At 43.8% G+C, this 23,028-nt stretch overlaps 1 protein-coding gene and 1 long non-coding RNA gene across 2 annotated transcripts; one reads left to right on the forward strand and one right to left on the reverse strand.

The window, feature by feature from the left end:
- Positions 1-1,204: 1,204 nt before the first annotated feature.
- Positions 1,205-21,696, reverse strand: CPLX4 (complexin 4). The gene is made up of 3 exons (XM_040580459.1): positions 19,384-21,696; positions 16,235-16,322; positions 1,205-2,934 (listed from the first exon to the last, which is right to left on the reverse strand). The coding sequence occupies exons 1-3, from the start codon at positions 19,548-19,550 to the stop codon at positions 2,707-2,709; spliced, it is 483 nt and encodes a 160-aa protein (XP_040436393.1). The 5' UTR covers positions 19,551-21,696; the 3' UTR covers positions 1,205-2,706.
- LOC121081429 lies at positions 11,784-22,482 on the forward strand. The gene is made up of 3 exons (XR_005825693.1): positions 11,784-12,261; positions 14,844-14,950; positions 21,691-22,482. It is a non-coding gene; the product is annotated as an uncharacterized LOC121081429 (long non-coding RNA).
- The last annotated feature ends 546 nt before the right edge of the window (positions 22,483-23,028 follow it).

Raw genomic sequence — 23,028 nt, forward strand, 5'->3', positions numbered from 1 at the left:
ACAGGTAATGAAATTCTCTGTTGACATGAGAGAAGGATCCCAAGAGACAGAAATAGGATCAGAAGTCTCTTGGTTTTAGGCAGTGTTTGAGTCAGTGTTAGTATTTGCTAGCTCTGATGCTTGATGAATGTGCTGAAGATAGGTCTTCTCTAAAGAAATGACCTATTACAACGGGAGAGTGGCTGACATCCTTTTCTGAGTGGAGGAGGGCATCCTCTGGGAAAAACAAGGAAGGTAAACTTGACAACTTGTATGATTCTTAAGCAAGAAAGAAGTAAGCGAGAAGAAAAGGCCTGTTTTCTTGGGACTACAACAGGGAAAATATTTGATAATTTTTCAAATGACTCTATGCTGCTTATATTTGAATAGTGATTGCTGAAGGAGCCTTCCTAAGATGTTCTCTTGCATCCAAGAGCGGTCCCACAGAGGACAGGAACAACAGCTGCCACCTCAGCCTGTCCCTGAGCCGGTAGCTCCCACATCGCTGCCAGGAGCGGTGAGGCTGCCACAGTACCCAGGCAGTGGGGCAGGGCTCAGACCCATGCTGCCCCAGAGAGGTGCGAGGGAGGACCAAGGCAGGTGGCTGGGCACACCGGCAGCTCCGGGAGGCCAAGCAGGGCTGTGGCAGGGAGGCAGGTCCAAAGCCAAGCTGGGAAGTCGGGACTTGGCCCAGTGATCACCAGGCAGGTCCCAGGTCCAGCTGGCAAGCCTGTTTGCAGGGACTGTGTTGCAGCCAGGCACAGATGTGGCTGTGGCCAAGCTGGTGACAAACACCAGGTACAGCATGGTTTGGGCAGGGGCTGGAGGTGCAGTCCTGAGCTTAACTGGAGGCCCAGGGCCATGGACCTTGCGGACAGCCAGTTCTCCGGACTGCCCAGCATCTCTCAAAGCACTGCAACTTGCTGGGGTTTGGCAGCCACCGCTGCTCTGTGGGGCTGGATGGCGTGGGCCAACCCCAGCAAAGCAGGCTCAGTACAAAGCAGCCATCACAGCTGGAATGTGTTGCAATTTTATCTTTAGCACTTCACAGACCAGTATGGGAGGCCAGGATTAAGGAAAGAAGAGAGAGAGAAAAGAGGGGAGGGGAGGGAAGGTAAAAGGCAGAAAAGAAGAAAGGGAGAGACAAAAGTGAAAAGACAGAGGGAGAAAGGAAGGAAGGGAAAGAGAGAAAGAAGAGACAAACCATACTTTGTGCATTTATTCATTTTAAATGAATGTTTTTACTTGATTGGGTGGAGACAGAGGAGAGGGGAGGGGAGAGAGAGAAAGAGAGACTTATAAACCTGTAGGAAGGTGCTACATATATTCATTCACAAATTTCATTGACAGGCTAGCTCTTGGACAGCTTACAGAGTCCTTAATTTTATACAACATCCAAGCCCCTCGGGAGCAGCATTGCATACACTGTCCATGTACAAGGGCCGTACAACTTTTGTATGGGTTGTCATGCATGATAACTGCCAGGGCTATGCAAGTGCAGAGACAGGCTGGTGCTCCCACCTGCCTTAACCACCATGGGGCTGTGGGCCATAACTTCTGCCAGCCCCCGTGGCCTGCCCCAGGCTGCATGGGCCCAGCTGGCAGCCCCAACAGCGCTGCAGGCTGCAGCACAGAGCCGTCCCTCCACTAGCCGCCAGCTGCTAACCGGCATCAGCTCTGCTTCTGGAGGAGCTGGAGGCAGTCGTGCCAGCACCTGCTTGGGTTCTCCCCAGAAAAAAACTGCACAGCAGCAAAGATAATCTTGCTTGGTCCTGAATCTAAAGCCGTTGAATCAGATCCTGCCTGTCCCACAGACTCAGATTTAGCACTAGTGAAAGCCGTGCTTTTTCTCGGCGTTTAGGTGACCTACCCTGGCATAATCCTTCAGGTATCCCAGATTTCTGTTTAGCCTTGTATAGAGATACCTCCTAGCTTGTTTTAGCCTATACAAGTTATTTGCTGGTACCGCAGGCCCCAGCATTTGGGACACATAGCAGCCAGGCAGAGGGACACTGCTGCCACTTCATGTTTGACCTGCATTTGAAGACCACGAGGCTGTGAACTTAGAGCAGCCTGGAGAAGTCTGCATTGTGGACTGACCAGGTATTGCTGATAGCTACCCAGCCTTGGTTCCCTACAAGTCCCCACTAGTTCTGTATATGCTGACATTTTTGTCCCAAGCTGTAAAGTCATACACTTCGCTTTTAGCTTCTTGCTATATTTAGTACAGAGATGGTCAAAGCCTTGTTTTTTAAGTTTTTGCAGAAAACATCAACATTTGAGTACTGGGTTTGTTTCATATTTTTTGAAACAGACATTTTTTTATTAGAAATATATGTGTTTATTTCTGAAAGGGTTATTAAATGAGTGGTTACCTATATGTTATATATAAGAAGCACAATTTTGCTAAAAAATACACATTTGATAGCATCTTGATGGCTCTGAAAACATGGGAAAAGGCACAATTTCCCCCCAATATTAGCTTTTCTAATTCCGTTTTTTTCCATGGGGAAAAATGTTATGTTAAAAAATTAGGATCTGTTCTAACTTCACACTAAGCAGTCACAGCATGTACATTTTGACATCCCCCCCTCGGGGTTTAAGTTTCTCACTTTTCTATATTTACATTTAATGCTATAGAGCTAAATGCATTCCTCTGCCTGCCTGCATTCTGCAGCCCATGTGAGACAAGACTGAATTTACAGCCCTTGGATAGTGGTGTCTCTTCTACATCATAGAACATTTCTGCTCAGCTGCCTGTTTTATTTCGGTGAAGGTGGCTTGTGCCTTTTCTTTGATTGCATCCATGTCCATATTCTGGATGTTCTGCAGCTGTCCCAGGATAGAGTCCTTGTCCTCTTCCTCCACCTGATCTTCTGCCACCATCTTCTGAAGGTCTTCTGGCAAACCCACATCGTCTCCAGCCATCTGTATTTGATTCTCATCCAGTTCACTCTGATACAAGAAGCAGAAAATAGATACAGTACATGAGAGTATGTCTGCTATCCCAGGGTCTATGATGAGTCTTGCTTTTGTTTGTTTGTTTGTTTGTTTGTTTGTTTGTTTGTTTGTTTGTTTGTTTGTTTGTTTGTTTGTTTGTTTGTTTGTTTGTTTGTTTGTTTGTTTGTTTGTTTGTTTGTTTGTTTGTTTTAGGGAGAACTGAAACATATGCAGGGTTTTTTCAGAGTTTTTAGATGCCACTTAGGAATTCAGGCACTCAGTCGGCCCCCATACAAGTGCTAGAATTTTTCAGAAAAACGCCAATTATATTTCTTTGAAGGGTTTCAGTAGTGTCAAAACCAAAGTCCTCAGTGTCATTTGGCATTTTAGAAGCTTCTGCCACGTGTTAATTGTAGTAACATGCTGATGCTGCAGGAAATCCACCACAAGTTACTTGTATCCACCAAAGACCTGCTGCAATCTACTGCCTAGGCTATCAGCTGTTGTGCGATTTGGTTGGTGAAGCCATAGCTTTAGAAAAACTATGTGGCTACCCTTCCCCTGTTCATTTGTGGTGGGCATTTTTAGGTATCAGCACTAAACTGACACCTTCTTGAAGAAAGATGCATTAAACTTAGTAAAGAATTACTGGAAAGAAGGTCCCCATCTTCCCTGAACCATGTCTAAACTATATCTAAGTCTTTGGTTGGCATCTTGGAATTGTGATGAAGAACAGGGGCTGCCTGACACATAATCAGAGCAGTGCTGGTAAGTGGGGTAATGGGAGGACTTGGACAACAAAAGAGAGGATAGAAGGTTGGGTGTGAGTCTGAGAGAGCAAAAGGAGACAGGAGAAGGAGCTGGTTAAGCAATTAAAAGGGCTGAGATGCCATAAGTGCTACACACACTTGCTTCCTGCCTGCCCACTGAAACGGTGGGGCTGTGTCTATGTTTCAAACAATGGTGATTTTGTTCACATTTTACGGTGGATTGTGATAGATCCAGAGCTCAGAAGAACAGGGTATTTTGACACAGTTCACACATCAAAGATAAGCATTAATGCCTCGTTACATCTCCAAAATGAAGCATGACAGCAGCAAGGGCCTGATATGAATAAGCAGCAGCGCTGTCAGCAGGAGGTGTTTTTGAGAGTGAGAGCGGTCTTGGGTTTGCATGAATGAATGAATGCAACAATGAATGGAAGGACAGATATGAGCAATGTCTGCATCGTCTCAGGCCTTAGCAAGGACAGGCAGACTGGGATGCCTGACAGCAGAGCCACTATTTACTGTTACATATATTTGGAAAATGATGTTTACAATAACTGTACTTCCCTTGAACCTGATTCTTCCCCATACCTCTTAGGCAAATATGGAGAGTGTATCATGATTGTTACTACCATGTGGCTAAAATGGGTGAGGACATTTCTTGACCTGTTTGGGTAAGGGTTGCTGCTACCAGATCTGTGGGAGCTAGAAACAATATCCCAATTGGCAGAAGTGTTCTTTATTGGTTGTGTGGCAGGAAAAAAATGTGTTAAACTTTTAATCAGCGAGTGCTGGATGTCAGAGGAGCTAACCCTTTTGAAATTCTCTCAAGTAGCAGTAGAGGATGATACGTGAACAATTGTTTGATGCCTTCTTGCACCAAAGCCCACTGTCCTACTAAAGTCTGAGATGTGATGCACAACACAGCCTGGGGATTCAGAGTGTTCTCTGACCAAAGAAGAATGTATTCAGATGTAGTCTAAAGCAGTACAATTCTGCCAAAGTCACCTGCCTCTAGTCACTTGGCATTTATGCTGTCCTTGAACAGACCTAGTATGAGCTTCTGCAGGGTAGGGTCGCTCAACAACAAGCAAAGCAACACATAAGAAATGTATGGCCTTTTCTCCTTCTTCCAAAATTTGACAGATATGATTCCATTACTTTGGTTTGAAATGGAGATATAGGATTAAGTTTCTGATTTTACCTGTTGTTTTGTTTGTTTGTTTTTAAAAAAGTCTGGTGGAATTGGGTTAAAGCTTGTTTTCTCTCAAGGAGAGACCCGAAGATTTTTCCCACAGGATGCTGTTAAAGTCAGGCTAATGCTGCAAGTGTCCAACTACACAGTGAGCCTGCAGCTCCAAGCACTCACTTCTGAAAGTTGGGATCAGAAATGTGGTGCTGGAAATGCACCACGTCGTTGTCAAACAGCAGCGTGCAGTCTGAGCATGAGCAGGGTGTGCAGATCCCTGCTATCCCAGCATACACACGCGTAGGGACTGTCACCTGGCCAGATACACTACCCTGCATCAGAATACACTCAGCTTGAACCACAGAGAGCACCTAAAACAGGCAGACCTCATGGACAGGACAGCTGGGGCCATGGGCTCTACAAACCTATACAGAAAGCCCCTCTGGACCCTGGCAAGCAAGCACTGGACTGGATGGCCTCTCTCCTGATGTCTTTTAATCTCCATAGTCTCCAGGTCTCTGCAAGTGCTTAGGCACCCTTTTAGCATCTCTGAGAACACAGAAGCAACATCTATTCTAGTAAATTAAATATGCCTGGCAGTGGTCTCTTGCCCCAAGGCCAGCTGGCCTGGAACAACCCACCGTGATGCTATTGAACTCTCTTGCCCTACCAGACAGGGTGGTCCCATCTAACTGCCTATTGGGAATGCCAGTCCTAACTCCCAAACTGGCTCTGGGAACTGCTTGGGAGAGTGCCCAGGCCAGAAGTGGGTCAGACACTAGTCTGACAACTCAACAGCACAGGCAATAGAGCCTTAGTGCCTGGTGATCCTGGGTTTGCATCTGACGTAGTCGGGCTCAGGTCCATTTTGTTACAGGTGCAACACAGAGTTCTCTATACATACATGGTACAGAGGTGTACAGAAAACAGACAGTCTAAACACCTGTTTATACGAAGTCTGATTGTAAACAAAAGAGATCAAAGCTCACAGACAGAATAATCCACAGGGGAGCCACACTTTTCCAGCATCGCTGTGTGGTGTACTGCTTTCCCTAGGTCTAACTTACCCTGTCATAAAGTTTAGCTCTGCCTATGTGCAGAGATCCTTAGGCAGGCAGACCTGGTCCTGTGATTCATCAGGTCTGAACTGCACCAATTACATACAAAACCAGAGTTCATCTTGCCTTGTCCTGCAAGTGGGCTTTTTGATAAGCAATGCAGCAGGGCTGCAGGTACCTTGCAAGTAGGGACAAGGAGACATGGGTTGGAACCACCAGCCTTGTCGTCCCCCCCATAAGCACCCCCTTGCACCATCCTCACACAGGGATCACAGTCTGGAGTGCGAGGGTCGGGGGTGGGGGAGGCTATTCAACATCCCAGCTGTCGGGCCCTTGTGGATGCCAGCGTGTTGTTGCCCAAGCTGACGTCATTGAGAGCCCCCTTACCCCTGGGGCCTAGAAACCCCACTTCAGCTCATGACTGGCCCCCAGCCCTGCCCTAACCTAGGTCACAGCTGTGCCCATGCCACAGTGGTCCCCTGCTGAGCCTGGCCTCTTAACTGCTTCTCCAGGAGAGACCATGCCTTTTTTCCTGGACAGCCACTGGGCACTTGCTGGACCCTGCTGCCAGCCCCAGCTCTTCCCGCTGCATTCGGAGCCTGTGGGACCATGCCAGTGGGCAGGGGCACTGCTTGTGTTGGGGTCCCCTGGCTCCCTGGCCTTAACCTTCCTGGGGAGCAAAATCCTGATCCCACTGCTCTGACAACCACACCGTGGCTCCGTTTTTCTCACAGGAGATCCACAGCTGTTTCACTCTGGCCCATTAAGAAAACATTCAGATCAGCAAAAGAATTCTTCAAGCTTAGCAAATACTTGTTTTCAGATACTTGTCTAAAGCCTGTATGCACTGAAGAGCTTCTCCTGAAACAAGTTTCTCTTTCTGCCTGGCTGGTGCATCCCCTGGGGCACAGCTAGAGCTTATGTAATGGCTGCATACAAGTAAAAAATCCCTTAATTCTAGAACAGCACTATTCATTAAATCAAGTCTTAACAATATTCCCATCAGAGCACAATAGAGCAAGAGCTGTTTGAGATTACACGACTGCATGTCCCTTTCATGGTGAGAAGCTTTCCTTTTCAATGTCTTTAGCAGCGCTTGTTGAGAAGACACCTGATTGCATCTGAATACTCTTTCCCTCTAAATATCAGTGAACAAAAAAACATCCTGCTGTTCAGTAGCAGAGAATCTTGTAGAGCGGTGCCCACAGAAGTGCTTTGATGAGGGGAGGGGATCCACCTGCTTGGGGCAGATGACATAGTCCCTTCCTGAGGTGCTTTTCATGCATCATATATTCACATAGCACAACACAACCCACAGCACGTGGACAGAAGAACAGCATTTGTGTGACAACACTCTGACAGAGAGCAGTGGCATTTGAGGTGACATGGTGGATATATGTGCAGACCAGCAATGTGAAGGGCATGGTGGGGCCCATGGGGAGAGGTTGCTGTGCTGCAGACAAGGTCTTTGGACAGGCTGGATGTGCCTCTGGTCAGATGTGCCTCTCCTGCATCACAGGCAATAGCACCTCAAGCCTCTTTGTTTAAACCTTGCAGAAGTTAATTGGTTACTGTATCCCAGTTCAGGAAAAAGGCAGTAAGTGAATAAAAGGGTTTTGTGTGGGTTTTATTTTTATCAATATATTTATTTATCTGTATATCTCATTTAAAAAAATGTTTTGTATGGAGGTAATGCATTGGATACTCCAAAGATTAAAAAGTTGCCTACAGATCAAATGTCTCATGGCTAAAAACATCTTTCTGGTGACAAACCTAAGTTGACAATTCTGTTAATAGGATTAGGTTCATTAAGGGACTGCTTTCTCTTATAAATCTGGCCCAGATAGCATGGAGCTTTAGATTTTGCACTGAAAACGGGGCCCTGCTTGGTCCTGAATGTCATGCTTTTATTTACAATATGTGCTAGTGATTGATACTGGTGATTTTCAGGGTTTCTGTCCCATACTACAGGCTACCTGAAATGACTTTCATTTTTCAAAATAATTAATGCATTATCACAGGTCTGAGAGCATTTTTCTGCCATGATGTTGCATCATGGAGTTGAATTTTTTTCAGGGACATATAGCATGCATGTAATAATTTCATTTTCTTCCTGATATATGTTTTTGTAAGGGCTGACGAAAAGAAAGCAGACCTTCAACCAAGAAATGCTGAATAGGTAGACACAAGTGCAGAAAAGCATATCCTGCAAAATTTACTTGCAACTGCCACAAATCAGCAAAGCTAAGTACATGCTTAATATCTTCTTTGCCAGCTTAGAGCTCCTGCCCTACCTTGGAGGCAAGCCTTCTACTCTTATTACTGAAATTTGGCCCCAAAGAGCACCTAATGTGTACCAAAGCCAAGATACTGCTGGAGATGGGGCAGATCACCATTGCCTGCCCCTGGGTGCTATGAGGTGCAGCATGTTCATGGGGGGGTCAGCCAAAGGTAGCTGTGGAGACCTGAACACCACCTCAGAACGGCAATAAACACTGCAGAAGGGAGACTTTCAAAATCACAGCAAGACACCCAGCTCCACTGACTTTTCGTTGAGAGCCAGGCTTATAAGCATCCTGAAGCCTTTGAAATTAGCCCTTCTTGGGATTTAAAGCTGGGGCCTCTCAGAACATGGTAAGGCCATGGGGAAGTGTTCAGTAGCTGGCTTGGCATATGCCTCCAAAAGGAAAACAAAGCCTAATGATATTTTACTACTCAACTGCTAATTAAAATGCTGGTGTTTAGAGATTTAGGCTTACAATCCAATCAACCACTTAAAATCTTGTACTTTATTTTTTTTTTCATTATTAATCTTTCTGTAATTAAACTTGCCCTCAGGATATGTTTTGCTCTTTCTTGTCACTATGCTGAGCACTCACGGCCCAGAACAAACGGTATATTGCAGCTGATGAACACAGAAGAGCATAGCGGATAATCTGCCATTGCTCCTTCTGCCCCTATATATGACGCCAGTCATGCAATAATGTATATACATGTTTCTCCAGGCCTACCCCTTTCTCTTCCAGGTAGATATTCTGTCTGGAGGGAATCTGAAGATGAGGTGCATTTCTCTAGCCTTTTTGATGCCAGGCTATAGGTATGAGAGAGTGCCAACAATCCCCTAATGCATCTGCTGTGGTAACAAATATCAGCTTTACACAGGTGGAGCAGATCCCGTGCTTATACCAGGCCCTGTTGGTTGTGTGGGCCTTATGCCGTAAGCAGGCAGCACACACAGCCTGTCTGGTTCACAGGAGACTGCAATGTTGAGCCAAAAGAGCTCAGCACCGTTGATTCCTCCCAGGCCAGCAGGTTGCCTTGCAGATGACCTGTGCGGTTGGTAGGAGGTACGCAGGTTTGGTAACACCTGGAGATGTTCAGCTGCTCAGTGCAGACCTGTGTTTCTATAGAGAGGCCTGCAGCTGGAATAGCAACGCCTCTAGGAGTGAAAAAGGGATCAAGGTTCAGGTACAGGCAAGCGTGTGACCTCGATAACCATCTGCGAAAGACTGAGAGGCTAATAACACTTCCATGTAAAGGGATCATTTGAATGAGAAGCTATAGGTGCAGCAATATGCCTTCACTCCTGAAGATGATGAACTGTACCTTCAGATGATTTTAAAAGTCAAACATCCTTATAGAGAGTCTGTTGATCTGAAATGAGTTGTTAAATAGAACTGTATTCACTTCAAATTTGCTTACAAAAGCTCTGTTCAACACCGACACATTGGCAGGGCAAATAGAGAGGCAGCTTAACTGAGCTTTCTTCACATCATTTTTTCCCTTGCTTTTTTCGGCTCCAGTACCTGTCTCAAAACATTGTGCCATAGATTTTTAAGACAGCGCTTCCCTTTCTTGGAAAGTCAGTTAGCAAGGTTTTGGTTGCAAAACCCATGTTTTCAAAGTTAGAGAAAAATGAATTTTTCATCCCCGATTATGAATGAGGTGAGTCCTGCCCGACTGGGAAAACACAGATGATATAATTGTATCTAAGTCACAAGGTCGATTCACTTTTAAGCCAAACTGTAATTTGTCCTTAGGGTTCAATCGAGTAACTGTTTTAAGAGCGGTGCAATTTTATGAACATGACACTAGAGGGCCTATGACGGCTCAGGGCTAGAAACGGCATCAAACTGCAGATGCTGCAGAAAAAATGCATGATTTACAGTTCGTGTTTCCATCATGTAATCACTTTCTGATCCTAGACGACCTTGTCAATTTGTAGTTGCTTGACTGCTGGGTCCTCTCCTTCCAGCATTTCTGATGTTTCAGTGGGCAAGTCTTTAAACACGTCAGTGACTGTTGCAAATGTTGTAGTGTTTAGTTGTGCTTGGCGCAGAAAATGCATAAACATTCAATCCTATTACTTGCAGGTTCTAAGACAGGCTTTTAAATTCCTCAGTCACATTTGCCTTTGCTCCCAATTCATGCCAGGTGATGGACCCTAAAGGGCTAGCTGGCTCAGACCAAAACTGTGTTAGGGACTGTCCGGTAGCTTAGCAATGGGGTAATGGCACTCGAGCACCAGAAAGCATGCCCCAGCACTGACTCATTTAGGAGTGCAGATTTAGCACGAGATCCACAGAGCACTGAGGAAACTACAAAACTCCTCTCACTGGCAAACGGTAGACTTCCTTGGAATGTGTCCTCCATGAGGAACCCTTCGCATCTGGCTCCTCTGTCAGGATAGCAGGATTGTACTAACCACTCGCCAAAAGCACCACCAGTAGCCACTGACAGGAGGAGGGAAAAGCTTAACCATTAGGCCCACTGCTCACAGACTTGTGTCCCTGCAGATCTGAAGGTAGATGAAAGTGATTGACTGAGCCCTCTGTTAAGGTAGTAATTTACTCTGAGGAGAAGGAAAAATGGCAGCTGGTGGAGCCATCTGAAAAAGTTCAGCACTGTGGGAGAAGGCAGCGGAGATGATATATAGAGAGGTGGCTATAAAGTAAAAGATCAGTCCTTGGAGACAGTGGGAATATGTGGTGGGTTTAAATAATCTGCTGGGAAAGCCCGGCTGACTGGCAGGCTCTTGAATCTGGTATCTGTGGGCAAGAGTCCAGAGGGCTAGACCAAGAAACACGATACATGTCATTTTCCGAACAAGGCTTGCGTATTTGAGTGGTGCCAACACACTGCTTGAATGGCCTTCAGGGCTCTCTTGTAATGAACATCACAGAAGCATTTTTCATAGTGAAACTTTCATTGGCCTTAAGTCATCCCAGGCTTTCTGCTTCGATTCCAGAGTTGCATTGGGCTGTTCGTCTCAGTCTCAAAACTCCACCTCAACCAACATAATATATTTCAGTTCATCTAAAATGCAAATTAGGTACAAGAAGATGGGGTAGGTCACCTCACTGTGAAGGAAATACTTTTGAACTGAATGCCATTGACCTAAGTTTCACTGAAACGCAGGCAAACTTCAGTGAGGCACGTTTGGACAGCAAACACCAAGCCACGAAAACCAGACCGCTAAGAACCCTTGGCTGACATTCCCACTCCTTTTCTCAAATTCTTTCAGATCAAGGACAAGAAAGGATGCAAAATATCTCTGGTGTCTTTAATACTTTTGGCCAGGTTAAATCCTTCCCACTCAGTTCAGAAAGGCAAGCACAAATCATTTGTGCGAGGGAGGCTAGTATTGCTAGCCAGGTGTGGTAGAAACATTACACACAAAACCCTGTTTCTGTGCAAAAACATCTGTGTGACATTTTAGCACATCAGAATTTTGATAACATCAAAAGATCCAACAATTTTAAAATCATAATTCCTTTTCTGTCTTTACAGTCACTACTGGAAATTTTTGTTTCCAGAAAAGCACACCTTTTTATGAAGCGGTGGGGTTTTTTTTTTTAACGGACTTGTTATAAACTTCTCTTTAAACATATTCTGAATAACTTCCCAAAGAAATCCAAGAGAAAAGGCGGCTGCTTCTGAACCCTGCCAACTAGTACAAGAAAAAGCAACGTCTGCGAAGCTCTCCCTCAGAGCCGGCTGCCCCGCCGTGGGCTCCGGCCGCGGGCCGGCTTCGCAGCGCAGCTGCCTTCCGGCGGCGCGGCCCGCGCAGCACGGGCAGCAGGAGGGCTTCGGCCGCGCGGCGGCGGCGGGCGCCGGCTGGGCAGGGCGGGGGCGGCCGGCGGGCCCCGGGCCTACCCGGACCGGCGGCCTTGCGCTCCCCGGCCCACAGCGCCCGGCGCGGGACAGCCCGGGCGGGTGCCCTCAGCCCCGCGCAGTGCTCGTGCTTTCTCGGAGCTGAACCTCGGAGGCTCTGCAGCGGCTGGGAGGGCCTTTCCCTCGGCTTCTCCCCGGGCTGGGCCCTAACCAGGTAGGTGCCCGCAGGCCTCGGGCCGATTCCTGGCTCCTGTTGTTCCCTCATCTCTGTGACAGAACCCTGAGCCGTATGAATGAAGTACCCTGAGGCATTATGAATTTGTTAGCTGCATGTATTTTGAATGTGTTGAACTCCCTGTCGATAGTTAATTTCATTACTGCTGCTTAATTAATATAGACTAAAAAAGGGGCAGGGATAGTTCTGGAAGCATGAGCCATATACTGCCTTGACTCCAGCGTCTTTGTACAGTAACTTTTCTCTAAAAGAATTTGTGAGTATTTTAATCACACTGATACAGTAATCAGGCTTCTGTCTGCCTGGGCTGGCACCCGCAGGGGCATGGAGGCTCTTAATTTCCTTGAAATCCCTTGGAGCCCAGAACCTGAATACCTTTGTGGTTCTGTGCCGCAGAGCAGGAGCCTGGGGCTTCAGTTAAACATATCTCGGTTCATTGTATTTGGAAGCTGGTGATACAAAACGGGCCACCAAAACATGAGGAAGTCCGTATCTGCATGTGACCAATGAACCAGCAAGCCCCAAGCTCTGCTGACTGCAGGAGATAGATGAGAAACACAGAGAGACCACAGATCACATGGTCATAACACTGTCTGCAGAGGGAAAAGCAAGCAGAGGACTCCAGAAAAGAGCCATTATTGCCAGGGCATTTGCTCAAATTTTAGATTTGCAGCAAGTCACTGAAGTCATATTTGACATAACTGTATATGAAGGGTATCTTAAATGAAGCTGGGAAAACAAACCTCATTAGAAATCTTTTATAAGCAATGAAGGAGTGACCAGGCTAAGTGCAGTTTAATAGCATATAAACTACTGCCATTCTAAGATTTGGAGAGAACTCACGTGATCTTTTAATGGTCTGTGAATAAAGTCCCTATGTAAACCTGTCCGAAGTCCAAAGACTTTCCAGAAATTTCCAGAATTTTTTCACTACCTGTATAGAGGCTCAAGTTCAGGGATGGAAGCAACCCAGGTTTTAGCAGAGGGAAGGCTCTCATTGGTATCATAAGCTATGGGAACACACGTTCTACTTCTGTGTGTCAGAGTGGAAAGCAACAGCTCTTAAGCTTTCCCTCTTTCCCAGTAAATCTACCAAGTCAGCAACAGCAACTGGAGATCCTGCATCGTGATGCTAACTGCAGAGTAACACAGCATATTAGGCTAAACCAAAGAAACGTGAGAGACCAGAACATGAAGTCAATAAATATTATGCACATACATAATAGAATAATCCAGTAAGTCCAAGAAACAGATCCTGCTCTCAGAAGGATCTGAACCATATTACACAGTCTCTGGACCTGTGTAGGTCTCTGGGATCTATGTGCAACTCTGCCTAAGACTGAGTTCAGATTCAAGTTCAAGTTTGTGAGCACAAAATCAAAGATCAGGTTGTTCTGCTAATTCTAGCTACAGCATTGGAAGAACCAGTGTCTTGGGAGTGGAATACATGTCACCTGATTTCAGCTGTCTGGTCTAAGGTAGCAACCTCACCTCCCTCTGCAAGAGGCATGAGCCACTGGAAGGTGACCCAACTCTGCCTTAAATGCTTATGTGAAAGTTCGGATAGATGAGGCTAGAAGTGCTGGTCTCTTTCCATTGATGACAATGTCCCTAAATGACTTGCTTGGGTTAAATACTACAGTTTTTCTAAAAACTAAATTAGCTAAATTTACACAAGATGGATTCTTTACTTTCCTCCATTTTAATTAATCAGAAAAGCACTGGAAGGTACCGATCAGAAAACAAATGGTAATGACTCAGAGCTGGCAGGTGAGTGCTAGTGATATAAACAAGGTCCCAAATTGCTAAGAATCACCAAATACTTCCTTGTGGAACATAAACAAAATCTTAAAAAATGCTAACATCTTTACTGTGGGTGGTGGTGGTCGTGGTGGTAGTGGTAGTAGTAGTTCAGAGCAGATGCATGATCCAAACCCCTACAGAGACTACTCTGTCCCATATTACCTCTCTCCTGCCCATGGAAGAAGTTTACAAAATGACAACTTTTCCAAGCACAGAACCCTGAGTTACTTTCTCTGGGCTGCATCTAACACTGCAACCCACTCTGGACAAAACTGGAAAGCACAAGTGGTCTGCACCCACATACCACAACCAAGTGCTGGAAAGTCACAGACAGACACAAAGCCTTTCAATTCCGTGGCCCAGAGCAGAGTCTCTAATTTCAGGGAGCCTTTAAATGCACAGTGGTAAAGGCCCTGGTACTATAATTTGCACAAACAAGTCTTCAATCACTTCTTCAGAATGAATGGAAAATAATATTCAATACTTAATGGACTTTCATTCACACCCTACAACAGTTTTCTTTTAACAAGTCTTTGGGGAAGGAAATTGTTCAACATTTTTGTTTGGTTGATTGTTTTTTGAAAACTAGAACTAATTGTTTTCACCCTTATGATCAGTCATCCCTTCAAAGCATGCTAACAGGTTCAAAAGGCTGGCCTGTCTGGTACAAAAGTCTTACTTCTCTTTTCCCCATCATATCATTCTTGCCCATATATCTGCTAGCTATCTTTAGTAGTTTTCCTTCATTTCCCTTACAGAAGTCAACTATTGATTTGTTGTTCCCTATGTGTCTCTTGGAGCCTTTTTTTGAAAATGTATTCACATTTCCCATCTTTTGAGGTTAAACAACAGACTACATGCCTTGGTAAGTTTGGCAATTCGTAATTTGAAATCTTTTAGAATTCTTGGGTAAATACCCATTGGCTCTGGTGTGCCCTTCACCGTTCAATAACCTCCTCTGATAACACTGAGCTGAGAAAATTCCTCTGATTCACCCCCATAAAAGAGACTGTCATAGGGAAACCTATCTAGGGACATTCATAGCGACCCTGCAGTTAAAATGAGTGCCAAGTATTCACTTAACGTTTTCTGCTGTGGGCTTATCTTCCTTGATTCTTTTGCAGAATCCTTCTCTGGCTTTCACTCCCTTAGCTCACCTCAATTTCAGCCCACAGTCCTACAAGAGATACCAGCTTTCTTCATTACAGAACCATCACCTTCTTGTGACAGGATATTGTCTCCAGAATATTCACGTTTCTAATCTTTTTTTTGAAGTTTTATTTATTTAAATTTTTTTAAGAAGGCAAGATCTGTGGATGTTTATTACAAGCTTAGTGCTGAATCCTGTACTTTGATAAACCTTTGAGTTCTACAGTTAAATCCCTGAAAAACTGGAAGATGATCAGAAAATAAACAGAGGAGCAAGTCTTCCTTCTAAACCAGGAAAACACTTTTAAATACAGAAGAGAGCTATCCTTGTTTGTATCCATGTGTTTTTATGTCAGGAAAATACTATCAACCTAAATGCTAACTATGCTTTCTGTCATCATCCAGCAACTATTGCAGCTGCTGCCTGCTTTTAACAAACCTCCATATTTCTCTGTTGCTTGAAGTTTCTGTTTATATTTTGGTTTTCCTGGGAACATTTGACAGCTAGTGTCAAGAGCACTAAAGAAAAAAAATGGACAGTTTGCTTGTGCTTCTTGGAAGAAGATAGTAAAAATGAGCCTTCAGAAGTTTAGCAAAACTCAAGCATACAGCTTGTAGAGGAGTTTTCAGGGACTTCACGTATTTGCTTATAGTTTTTTTTAAACTCTTGCATGTTGCTAAGTTAAGAACGTATACTAACTGTGAAACCTGATCAGATCAGATGACTCAACTTGCCTAGTCATCTGTTTCAGATCTGACAGTATAGAGAGGGATTATAAGAATCTTTCCACTAGATTCATCTACTGAGCAGAGAAAAAAGGGTCTAAAAGAAGCAGTCACTACGGGAAACCATAGCTCCTGCCTCCTCCATTTCTGTACTGAGCTACAGTGGAGCTCCCACTAATGAAGGTGATTTGCCATTTTCGGAACTCTGCACTGGAAGTCAGTTTGTCTTAAAATTGGCCACTGCACCAGATGACATGGTGAACTACAGGCTTACCTTAGGGAGTCTGTACTTTTCTCTCAGATGAACCCTCAGACAGGCTCGCTCTGCTTTTTTGTGTGCAAATGCTGCATCTCTTTCCATCCTGGAAATGAGAAAAAACATTTCTTCAAGATGCTAATAAAATACAGCCTTTTACATGGAACCAGTTGCTTGGCTGCAAAAAGCTACATGCAGGTATTGTTCCCAGAGTGCTGTAACTTGTCCAAAGGCACAAAAAGGAACAGTATCAATAAAGTGATGCTAAGGAGCCAGGCTTCCTGTACCCTAAGCTTTTCTCAGAACAGTTCCCTTGAGTCCTGTGAAGAACTAAGGATAAGCCAATTCTACCTGTCTGGACTTCGTGCCTGTACTAGCTGTGGTTGCTCATTATAACAATGAACAATTCTAATAAGCAGAACAAAGTTACACTTCATGCTTTGCTTATTCCATCAGAGCACGTATAGTGATGGGGCTGCCTGCCAATGCTCCTGTTCTATGAATGTGACATTCTCATAGGATAACAACACACACAATGGCAGAACGGTCTTCCTGGGTCAGACCAAAAATTTACCTACCCTAGAGTCCAATAGCCAACAGTAGACAATTGTGGACACTTACAGAAGAAAATCAAGAGCATAAGCACCCTGTATCAAAACTGCCCACCTTCCAAAAATCAGTAGTGTAGGGTACTAGAGCTGGAAATCGGCTCTACAGCACTGTCCTTCACAGCCCTGGATGGCTTCTGTCACCTATGAATTTTCCTGGTCTTTTCCTTCAGAAAATCCTATGGCAATGAATTCCACAGCTTCCCTGCATGGAAAAGTACTTCTTTTGTTTGTGATTTTATAAAAAGCTTTCATTAGATTTAAGAACTCTTCAGCACACTTTTTGGTTAGATTACTTATATATTTATTTGCAAAATGTGTCTCCTCAAAGATTTTTGGTAACATGTGGTAACATTCACCTTCCCCACCCCCCGCACCCCCCCACCCTTCAGTTTTTTTCCCCAGAAGCATTGTCATGGAAATTCTACAGCAACATTGATTTTCTTCTGTATTTTGTCACATAAAAGCTACATGCAAGGTGAAATGTTATTTTTTCTTTGCTTCCACAAATCACAAATGAGTTTCTGGGTTTCTCTCTCTCATATGCACATTAACTGGAAGCCATCTTAAACTTCTTTCAGCCAGCCATTGATGGGAAGCTTGGAAAGAGATTTTTTTAGCCTTTCTGGTATATTTCCCCTCTCTTTCTCCACCTTCCTCTTCTGTTGCTCACTCCTCCAGTCAAGCAATTAGCAGCCATAGTCAGTACTGGGATATGCTTCCACAGGGCAGCATGCACAGCATGACTACACATCCCTTTAGGTGTCCTGTGGGGCTGAGGGTCAGGAGGGGATTTTCTGCTCAGGTGAATTTGAGCTTTTCAGTTGTCCTGGCATCATGGGAAGACATGGCAAAACTCACTCAGCCCGTCTCCCACCATTGCCTGGGCCCTAGTGTCTGGCCTAATCTTAACACCTTTTTGTTCTGGAGGATCTAATTATTCCCCGGAACATGAAGCTTTGTGGGAACAGGGAACAGATGTGGGAGTAGTTACGTGGCAGTCAAGAGCCTGTGATATACAGCACAAACTGGTGGTCCCCTCTTGCTTAAACTCTTGCAATGCTGGAAGCAAATTCTACGCAAGCGTGCTGGAGACTGCCAGTGCAGGTCACTTGTTTGTTCCTGCGTATTACACATTTTCCTGAGAAACAGTGATCTGTGCATTTTTGTGTGTTTTATCACCAAAAAACCCCCACCCAAACCTGAGGAGAACCCAAGGCCTGAATGGTCGTGCAAAGGCCAAACCCTGCCCGAGTGTGACTCCACCGAGGCACTTCTCTGATCTCCACTCTTGTACAGCTGAAAACTGGGTAAAATCCAGTGCCCTGAAAACAGACATTCTGCCCATGACAGAGGTTTCTGACACACATTTACAGCAATGCACCAGTGTGCACTGTCCTGAGCTAATTTTTGCTCTCTGAAAGTACATCAGATACTCCTATTATTGTTCCAAACGGTACTTTCCTGAGCATTCCTGCACCCATTCCTCAGTACAGTTCAGCATGTAATGAACTCATGCCACACTGGAAAACATTGTAAAAATAATTATTTTTCCAAGCATTTTCCCTATTCTCAGGAATCCCGTTTTGCTTCTCAGTCTCAATAAAGCATCCTCCTGCTGGCAGGTGGTTATTTATCTTTTAAATATCCCTTGACAAACTGCAGAGCAAAACATTCTGTATTTTATTCCAAATGAAATGATACCTGTTCAAGGTTTTATGATATAAATGGCTGCTGCTAAATACAGACCTGGATACCTCAAATTCCGTCAGTGATTAACCTTTCACCTATAATCATCTTACACGAAGGATTTACACAACCATTATGTAATTGACCATTAGAGGAACAGATGCATTTGAGATTTAGAAGTCAATCGTTTTATTTATAATTATGCATGATTTGAACTCCTACATGTTAAGTCCTTTATTTTGCTTCTGTTTTGATATTTAAACACAGCTAGTGGTAAAGATCAAAATTACAGAAAAAATAAAAGTGAGATTTAATCAGCTGAAAAGTTCTGCTTTATTTAATAGATTTTAGAAAAAGTAACTGAAAATGCAACTACAAAATATAACCATCTTAAAACTTTTCTCTAGATGAAAAACATCCATTTAACATAGCACTCATTACTTTTTCATTTTTGCCGTAATAAACTTGCACAAAGAAAAGATTATGTATTGAAAGTGTACTCCAGATGGAGTTCTAGGAGAACAAATCATAATACATTTTAGAATTAACCCCTGCATTACAAACAGCTTTATACCCATGGAAAAAACTTACAGATAAAGTAACATCAACTAGGAATGAGTTCAGCATGTCAAGGTGTGGAGATCGCAGGAAAGTGTAAGAGAGAGTTGTAGGATGGGTTGGAGGGGGAGGATAATATTTTATCATTTCCAGTTGGTGAACTTTTTATTTTGGAAAGCCTCTCTAGCAAAGATTAGTCTGCTTTAGAAAAAACGGGAGAGCTGGATGTTTGGCTTTTTCTTGGGATGTTTTTATCTGCACAAAGTTACCAAGAATCAGCCCCATACTGATAATAAGGGAACAGGTACTCACTTCTCCTCAACCATTTGCTTTTGATATTCCTCATACTCCTCCCTGGTCATTCCTGCGGCTGCTGCTGGATCAGAAGGAGTGCTTTCTTCTTTGCTTTCTTCCCCTCCACCTCCAAGTCCCAAATTCTTTACCTGGTTGCTCAACATACTTTTCATTAAAAAGGCCATCTTCTTAAGAAAAAAGGAGCTATAAGCAAACAACTACAAGGAAGTCAAACCAAACCAAAAATGTTTTCAAAACCAACAATTGTAAGCAAGAGAGTTTCTACAGCTACATCAGCTCTTCAAGGGCACAATGCTAGTGAAATGTGAATGCCAAAATCAGTTTGTCAGCCATAATCTGGATTAAAGAGTGACTCCTTAATATCTAGAGGCAGATGGTTCAGATTACTCCAAAAAAATCATTAGATGCAGCTACCTACTTTTTATATTAATACCTTAAGCTAATTGTAGACATACACAAAAAATCAATTATAGTATGCGAAGGCATTTTGACTTCTTCAGTCTTGAAACTCTCACTTCCACAGAGATGAAAACATTCCCTGGAACACAACAGACCTGCATTAAAAACCTGGTTGACTAAATGGCCACAATAAAATTGTAAAATTGAGGCTACTGAGCAGAAAACCCTTTTAGATTTACACAATTAAATGAGATTTGAAAACTGGAATTCTTAATTAAGCAAAAAACCCAATCCTTTTTATCCATTAACATTTTATCGCATTGGACGGAAAGTACATTGAATGATTTTTCTTCATCCACTTTTCATGTGGTTGGTTTGTCTCACAGATGAATGGGTCATTACTGCTAGTATTTCTATTTTTTTCAAGAAAGTAATCACGAAAAAAGCAAATCACATCTTGCTACTTTGCATTCCTTAGGGTTTGTTTAAACTCTTCCCCAGGCTCTCTCCATCTAGATCACCCTTTGGTGCTGCAGAGAACACCTAGTGCTTTTAATCTTGTTAGTAGAGAAATGAATCTGACTGATTCTGTATGCTATAATGCAGCCTTGGTATCTGTTGTGTTTGGGTTGCTTGTGTAGGTCCTTATCCTTCAAACTTTTATTCACATCATTAACCTCACTGGGTCTATTCAGGTGAAGATTTGCGGGATCTGCCACCTAGATCATAGACTATTTTGGGAAAGAAAATCTGCTACATCTTAAAAGTTCATGAATTTGGGTTGTGAGCATTTATCCTACTATGACTGGCTGCTCATGCCTTAATGAAACGTTCTGTAATTTTGATTATCTAAATGCTTCTCCCAGCACTCATAATTTCACTGAGAGATGGGAGGATTCCCCTTTGCCTAATGCCTTAATCTGTATTAGAGCCTTTCTAATTAAAGCAGACCTGTTACTATTAAAAAAGAAACAAACAAAAACCCCAGAAACCAGGACGTTCTGTAATCCTGGATTATTAGTGATTATACAGGAAACTATTTTTGAAACAGAGTATCACTCAGCAGCACAAATTCCAAATCACAACAAAACTACTTTGATACACTACAGATACCTAGAAAGCATTTTCCTTAAATAAAACTTTATTTTTACCATCACTGTGCACTTTCAGAACTAGGCATAAATTGCAAGAATTTGTGGGAAGAATCAGCTTCTTACCTTTGACCATCTCTGACCCTGATTACCGAAACTGTACTGCGCTTGTCCAAATGGCTAACAAAACTGAGAACACAGGCATTAGACAGCTAATCCCAATTTAAGCAGAGAATGCTAAACTTGAGCATGTATTAAGTCTGAAGTTGAATGCATAAAATCAAGTGAAGTTTGTGATCTGGAAAATGTAAACCCCACAACCCCAGCATTAAGTTTATACACAAGGTATCACTGCTCCTGCTTCAGAGTTACTTCAGAATGGACCTGGCAAAGTTACTCTGACTTTGTTACACCCAAAGACTTCCCTGGTTCAGTTCGCTGCCTCGCTGAGGCATCCCACAGGCAGTCCTGCTGCATTTTGAAGGCTGTGTTTGTTCAAGAGCCCACATCTAGCTAGCTAGTGCTGTGGACCCACTGCAGGACAGCTGTAGGTGTGCAGGCACGCCAGCTCCAGGAGAGCGTGGCATTGCCATTACTACTTCCCTTATCCTTGTGTAACTCTATCACCTGGTAAGTGCTGTCCGACCCTGCCCAATGGTACTTCTCTGTTATTTTCCCAACCTGAAGACAGTATGGACAAGCAGGGATGGTTCTGACCTGCAACCCTTTTTGCCTTCTGCTAAAACCAAAACCTTGCTCACTTTGCTGGTATTTGAGAGTCCTGTAAACAGGCCTAACCTAACATCTCTTTCAGGAGGAGGGTCAGTCTTTGGATGAAGCACTGACAGCTGAGCAGTAGTGGCAACCCCACGACCCAGAACAAGGCCAGAAGAGCACAGAAGAGCACCTCTGTTACACAGCCAACTTTAAAAGGAAGAAATGAAAGCAAAGGGTTAAATTCTAGAAAATTATTGGTGTTTTAAATACTGCTCTGAGAGCAAGCCCTGGAAAAAAAAAAGGTCCTTAGCTCCTGAACTACAGCCTGACTTATGTAAGTGACTTGCCCCACACTGCTCAGAGCACAGTGGATCTCAAGAGTGGGAGACAGAAGATCCAAAGTGAGGGGAAGAAGGCACTTGGTCAGTTCAGGCATCTCTAGAAACAGATGGTGGCTAGAGAAAGAGGGCATCACAACACTGCATAAAAGTTTTGGTCTTGCTCACCTTTGCACCTACTGTTTACAGCACAAAGCTAACAACAGAAACTGGCAACACAGACAGCAGCAGCTGGAAGATTATCTTCTCAATCTGCTTCAGCTCCACAGCCAAGCTGTATCTTAACACAGGTATGTGGCACAAAAGGGGCCAAGAAACACTGCATGAACCATGTACACATCACAAAGAGGTTTTCAGCAGCTTGGAAAAGCCATTGAACAGGTTAAACTAACATATTGCCACCGTTTACATGCTGATTCTAAAGCACGGATGAGTTCAGTAACAGTACGGGACACATCACAGAAAAACATGCTATGACACAAGTTTAAGAGCAGATAAATCTAACTTTTGATGGTTAGTATTTCCTCTAAATAAATGTGTTTTGACAGCTACTTGATGAAATGCTAGAATGTTATCCTGCGACATCACTACTCAGTGCCAAATGCCTCGAGTCCACTTGCAGCAGCTGGCTCATCTTTATGTAAAATTCTCCTGACCGGAACAGGGAGCACCACTGGGCACTTCACAAATACAACATGCAGCACTGATTTTTCCAGTATTATGTTTCAGTCTTCTCTAAGAGTACAGGGAGTGTATCTGTAAACTTTGTGCTGTTTGTCTTTACTGAGGAGAAGCTTTGCTAACTTTGGGCACAAGTCTTGGCTGTAGAGACTTTGATCCCTACAGAAGTGTTAACACCACCTTCTGCCTAGAAGAGATGCTTTCACAGAATTGACTGGGAAGGCAAGAAAGCTGAAAACTGGCTTGAGAAGGGATTGCTGAAAACCTGAGAGATCTTGCCTACCAAGTCTTGAGAGGTCTTATGAACGTTCCTAACAGCAAAAGGCTTTTCAATGTTAGATTTGAAATTCAAGACAGCAAAAAGCACTTGAAAAGTTACTGGCCCTATTGGCACTGGAAACTGATGAGAAACACAT

This window comes from Falco naumanni, chromosome Z, assembly GCF_017639655.2.
Source record: "Falco naumanni isolate bFalNau1 chromosome Z, bFalNau1.pat, whole genome shotgun sequence".
NCBI classification, from domain to species: Eukaryota; Metazoa; Chordata; class Aves; order Falconiformes; family Falconidae; genus Falco; species Falco naumanni.

Excerpts from the sequence above, each read along its gene's own strand:
- CPLX4 (XM_040580459.1), bottom strand. The coding sequence starts at position 19,550 with ATGGCCTTTTTAATGAAAAGTATGTTGAGCAACCAGGTAAAGAATTTG. Across the intron at positions 16,323-19,383 it reads AAGCAAATGGTTGAGGAGAA|GATGGAAAGAGATGCAGCAT; the intron begins GTGAGTACCTGT and ends TCTCATTTCCAG. Across the intron at positions 2,935-16,234 it reads AAAAGTACAGACTCCCTAAG|AGTGAACTGGATGAGAATCA; the intron begins GTAAGCCTGTAG and ends TTCTTGTATCAG.